At 39.5% G+C, this 5602-nt stretch overlaps 1 protein-coding gene across 1 annotated transcript in view; it reads right to left on the reverse strand.

Annotated features, from left to right (window-relative positions):
• Positions 1 to 1042: 1042 nt before the first annotated feature.
• LOC107657380 (nectin-3) overlaps positions 1043 to 5602 on the reverse strand; it is a 10110-nt gene continuing 5550 nt past the window's right edge. Inside the window, exons 3-6 of the mRNA XM_016445427.1 lie at positions 3675 to 3977; positions 3128 to 3233; positions 2172 to 2311; positions 1043 to 1542 (exon numbers count right to left, since the gene is read on the reverse strand). Of these exons, the coding sequence (XP_016300913.1) occupies positions 1391 to 1542; positions 2172 to 2311; positions 3128 to 3233; positions 3675 to 3977 (701 nt within the window). The 3' untranslated portion in view covers positions 1043 to 1390. The remainder of the gene's footprint in view (positions 1543 to 2171; positions 2312 to 3127; positions 3234 to 3674; positions 3978 to 5602) is intronic.

The following is a 5602-nucleotide window of genomic DNA, read 5'->3' on the forward strand; positions in this document are numbered from 1 at the left end:
CTATATGAATATTATATAGACCTATTGTTTAAATCAAATGTATGTTTTAAAAGTAGGGTATAATCATAGCAGGTTTCATCCATCGTCTGTCCGTTTAAACGTCTGCGTTTAGCTTCAAATGGCGACAGTATTATATAAAAATTATTTGCATTCCGATTCTGACATCCAAAGGCACAACAATAATTTTTTTGTCTTATTCCATGGACTTTACCCGTTTCCCTCCACTTGTTACCAGTGTTTTTATGCCACCACAATGCGCGCAGTTGCAAGTGACGTAACTGTGACGTCTACTCCAAATTGGTCTATTAATCAGAAATGTCCTATTTCTAAAGTTTGAATTTACCAGTCCCGTTCTGTGCTTTGCTGTCAGAAAGAACAGAAATCATGGTGGACGGTCCATTCATGAGTTCATTCTTGTCTATTTCTTTAGGAAATCTCATTAAAGCCTAGATACTTAGTCAATATCCAACAGGTTTTGAAAAAGATGTAGCGTCCCATTCATTGGTAACATTCTAATCTGGTGACCTAGATATTCAGCTTGCAAACTTATCTGAAATTCCAGTCAAATAAATTTCTACAGCCCATCTACAATTCAAATCATACAAAAAAACAGAGATTCTGGTAATCGCTGTCAGTTGTGACCATAACAACACCAACCAGGACAGCTGGGAACATGAGCGTAGCTCACTAGCTTCTGCTTTTCTACCCACGTCACAACAGCCTGATCGTGCAGGTTCACATTTGCAGCACAAATATGACCCTGGACCGCAAAACCAGTCATGAGGGTCAATTTTTTAAAAACTGAATAAATCAGCTTTCCATTGATGTATGGTTTGTTAGGATAGGACAATATTTGGCCGAAATACAGCTATTTCATAATCTGGAATCTGAGGGTGCAAAAAAATCAACATATTGAGAAAATCGCCTTTAAAGTTGTCCAGATGAAGTTCTTAGCAATGCATATTACTAATCAAACATGAAGTTTTGATATATTTACGGTAGGCAATGTGCAAAATATCTTCATGGAACATGATCTTTACTTAATATCCTAATGATTTTTGGCATAAAAGAAAAATGGATAAATTTGAGCCATACAATATATTGTTAGCTATTGCTACAAATATACCCCAGCGACTTAAGACTGCTTTTGGTCACAAATATGCAGCACAACTTGTAATTTTGTAATTTCAAGTCTGAGTCTTCCAACTAGGGTGACTAAACCTCTGCAGATGATCCAGAATGTGGCAGAATGTCTGGTTTTTCTTTTGTAAGTCACTTTGGATAAAAACTTTGCTAAATGGATGAATATAAAAGTAAACTTCCCCAGCACTGCTCGGCACCTCAGTCTGGCTGTGACTGACATTTACCATGAGTTTACATATGATGATGCCTAATTAAAAGTGTTTACTTTTACTGTACTTTTACTTGAGTGTGGAACATGAGGCATTTTTCCACCACTGCTCAATATGTAGGCCAGAGAAATCCACAGGACGGCACAGCTGAAGACCAAACCAAGAAGAAGCCAACAGTCATCAGTGGATCCTACAAAACATAGAACAAGAGTGGAGAGCAGTCAGCTTACATATTCTATGATAACAGGCAAAAAGCCAGTTCAATTCATTTGAAAAATCATTCTAATTCTATGAAAATAGTGAAGATCACATCACAACTGTAACAATAATGACACAGAGGAGCAATATCATTGGAATCAGAATGACTTTTTCCAGCTGATAAATGATGAAAACAGCCAATCCGAAATCCACTCGACTTAAAAAAGCTTGAGCATTTAAAGCAGCAGATGAAATAACTGTAGCACGCACTTATAATAAACAGAAAGTTATTGTGTTTTGGTGTAGATGCTAATATCATTATTTTTAGAGCTATTATTCTCTGTCTGAGCAGGCTTTAATCCTCACATTTTACATTTACTTTAGATGGCTTCCCATCTACAGGATTGTACAGATTTTCTGTAATGCACCAAAACCTGACATACATTTGTTGTTGTTGATGTTGATGCCAATTATGCAGTGTTTTAAAAACAAGAAGTAGCTTCAAAAAAAAAAAAAAAGCAGCAGCTAAAGAAACATATTTTAGAAACATTTACCACTATAAACTCTGCATAAAAACTATTGAAAATCATTTTCAAATATAAAGATTATTAAGCGACTCACCAGTGTTATTCACATAGAGGAAACCTGAAGCACTTCCATACTGGTTTGATGCCGTACAGATGTATACACCATTAAAATCAGAGGAAGATTTTGGGATGAAAAGCTTGTTTCCTTCAGAACGAGGAGTACTTCCATTCACTCTGTTAATAAAGACACATTAGGGAGACTAGTGAATCCGACATGTGATATATACATGAACATATGTGACCCTGGAGCACAAAAGCAGTCTTAAGTCGCTGGGGTATATTTGTAGCAATACACTACAATACACTGTATGGGTCAAAATTATAATTTTTTCTTTTATGCCAAAAATCATTAGGATTTTAAGTTAAGATCATGTTCCATGAAGATATTTTGTACATTTCCTACCGTAAATATATTAAAATTTCATTTTTGATTAGTAAGATGCATTGCTAAGGACTTCACTTGGACAACTTTAAAGGCAATTTTCTCAATATTTTGATTTAAAAATATTCAAATAGTGTCCTATCCTAACAAACCATACATCAATGAAAAGCTTATTTATTCAGCTTTAAAAAAAAAATGAGTGGTGACTGGTTTTGTGGTCTAGGGTCACATATACTGTACATGTGATAATGTAAAACAGTAAAAGCAAAACACAAACTTGAAAATGTTAGACAGCATAACATAACACATAACAATGATGATAATTAATTAGTCATCATATTTTATACTTATATTATGTGTCCGATTCCACACTGATTTCCACCGATTTTCTGAATCCAAATGTTCCCAAGTCTTGAGTACTAGAATGTTCCCAAATATTACACTTACACATATTGTTTTCCATCATCCAGACTAAGTAAAAGAACTAATGATATTTATAGCAACAAAACAGCTATGCCTAAAAATTAACAAGCAACTCTGCCATACAACTCTAAATGTGTCTGAAATGTGTAGGAATTAAAGTACTAAAAAGTACATGATTTCATTACTTGATCCAGATGTAGCTGGTTGGTGTTGGGTTACAATCCACTGAACAAAGATATTCTTGAGTCTGTGTTGGATCATCAGGAGATATCACCACCAATTCTGGGGGATCTAAGAGTTGCAAAATATAATAATAATACTTTAATGCTTTAATTATAATAATATATGACTTACCATAAACATAGTTCATGTAGTTTTGAATCTAGGGATGCTTCATTTACAGGAGGGAATCTGTGCCGATCACGTTTCACATCTAGCCGGTTATAAGCATTATGTCATAGGAAATGTCATATGTCATATGGCATACATGGCCAGGAAAAGTTTAACTTTCTTTTTCTAGAGGGATGAAAATTTCCTTGCATTCCAGCTCCACCAACCAACAGATTCCAGATACAGAGGCCCACCACAACCTACAGTCACAGTAAATCTGTTAATAGTCACTCAGCCTTTACCAGTGGCTGTTGTATTCTTTTTGCACTAAGCTAGTTTATGACTTGTTTGAATTTGTTTGACAGTGTTTACATATACAGTGTAAATGCATATGTTACTTACAGTGGACATTTATTATGTAGTCAAGTTCTAGCTCCTTTGTCAGTGTGCTGTGTTTTACCACACACTGGATCTTCTTCTGGTTTAAATCTTTAGATGGTGCACCAAGTATGTGGGACACAGCCGTGACGCTTCCATCTGTGTGCTCTGTGTAGCTGGTTTCTGTCCTCAGTGAGTCATTCAGAGCTCCTAATCTCCAAAACACCTCTGCTGCAGGCCGGCCATTGGAAGCGACACATGATGCCAAAATAATGTTGAAATGACCTGAAACATGTGTCTTCCCTGTAACATATCCCACCAGAGGAACTACATTTGACAAAAAAAAAAAAAAAGACAATAAATGAATTATGACAACAACGTGAACATGATGAAATAGTTGGATTGGATTATTACTAAAAGTAGATTTTTAAAGTTCTGCCCAAAAGCTAATAATTTTTTTCATGCTATGGTTAATTATTGATAAATTGCAGTATATAAAAATGAAATACTTAAAGGGGTCATATGATGCGATTTCAATTTTTCCTTTCTCTTTGGAGTGTTACAAGCTCTTGGTGCATAAAGAAGATCTGTAAAGTTGCAAAGACTAAAGTCTCAAATCCAAAGAGATATTCTTTATAAAAGTTAAGAGTCAACCACTCCTACCTAAAACGGCTCGTTCTAACATGCCCCTACATGTCTACGTCACGATGTGAGAAGATTTCTGCGTCGGAAAACGCTAGGGGAACGCCTTCAGCAATACCAAGTTCTGAATCATATGTGTAAGCAGTCCAATCGATGGGCGAGACGTCAGAGGCGGGTGACGTCATGACCAGGAAGCTTAAAAGCACGTGAGGTGCAGCTGGCGTTAGCTTCTAGGAATGAAGCAAGCTCTAGTAGGGATGCCGGAAGTATGGCCTTGCGACGCAGCGGGGGCCTTAGGGACATACCCCGCATGAGGGTACAGAAAAGCTTTGGCCAGACCAGGCGCAAAGTCGAGATAGGAAGGGGCCACAGAAAGGGCCTGCAGATCCCCAACTCTCTATAGAGGAGATATAGCCAAGAGAAACACAGTCTTTAATGTAAGAAGACAATCTGATATCTCCACGATAGGCTCAAAGGGAGGCCTACAGAGAGCTTCTAGCACCACAGCGAGGTCCCAAGGAGGGACACGAGATCGTACCTGAGGCCTCAGCCTCATCACACCGCGGGAGGGTACAGAAACGCTTTGTCCAGACCAGGCGCAAAGTCGAGATAGGAAGGGGCCACTGAGAGGGCCTGCAGATCCCCAACTCTCTTTAGAGAAGAAATCGCCAGAAGGAAGGTAGTTTTTATAGTGAGATAGTGATCAGAAATGTCTTCAATAGGCTCGAAGGGAGGCTTACAGAGAGCTTCTAGCACCACAGCCAGGTCCCACGTGGGGATGCGAGATCGTACCGGAGGCCTCAGCCTCAGCTCACCACGGAGGATACGTGTAACTAGGGGGTGTCTGTCAACTGACTGGCCACCAACAGGGGCGTGGTAGGCCGCAATGGCCGCCACGTATACCTTTAGGGTGGAGTGGGTCAACCCTGCGGAGAAACGGGCCTGCAGGAACTCCAGAACTGTACCAATCGGGCAGTTAGCTGGATCGAGCTGGCGGTCTCCTCACCATGAAGTGAAGAGTCTCCACTTCAGGGCGTACAGTTTCCTCGTCGAGGGAGCTCTAGATTGGAGGATGGTCTCAACAACCTCGGTTGAAAGACCAGAGGCTATGAGTTGTGCCCCCTCAGGGGCCACACCCACAGCTTCCACAACTCTGGAGCTAAAATCAACCAATCGTCAATGTAATTGAGTATGCGGACGCCCTGGAATCGCAGAGGAGCCAGAGCAGCATCCACACACTTCGTGAAAGTACAGGGTGAGAGTGCAAGGCCGAAAGGAAGAACCCGATATTGGTACGCTCCGCCCCTGAA

Source organism: Sinocyclocheilus anshuiensis, unplaced genomic scaffold (assembly GCF_001515605.1).
Source record: "Sinocyclocheilus anshuiensis isolate Anshui unplaced genomic scaffold, SAMN03320099.WGS_v1.1 scaffold355, whole genome shotgun sequence".
NCBI lineage: Eukaryota > Metazoa > Chordata > Actinopteri > Cypriniformes > Cyprinidae > Sinocyclocheilus > Sinocyclocheilus anshuiensis.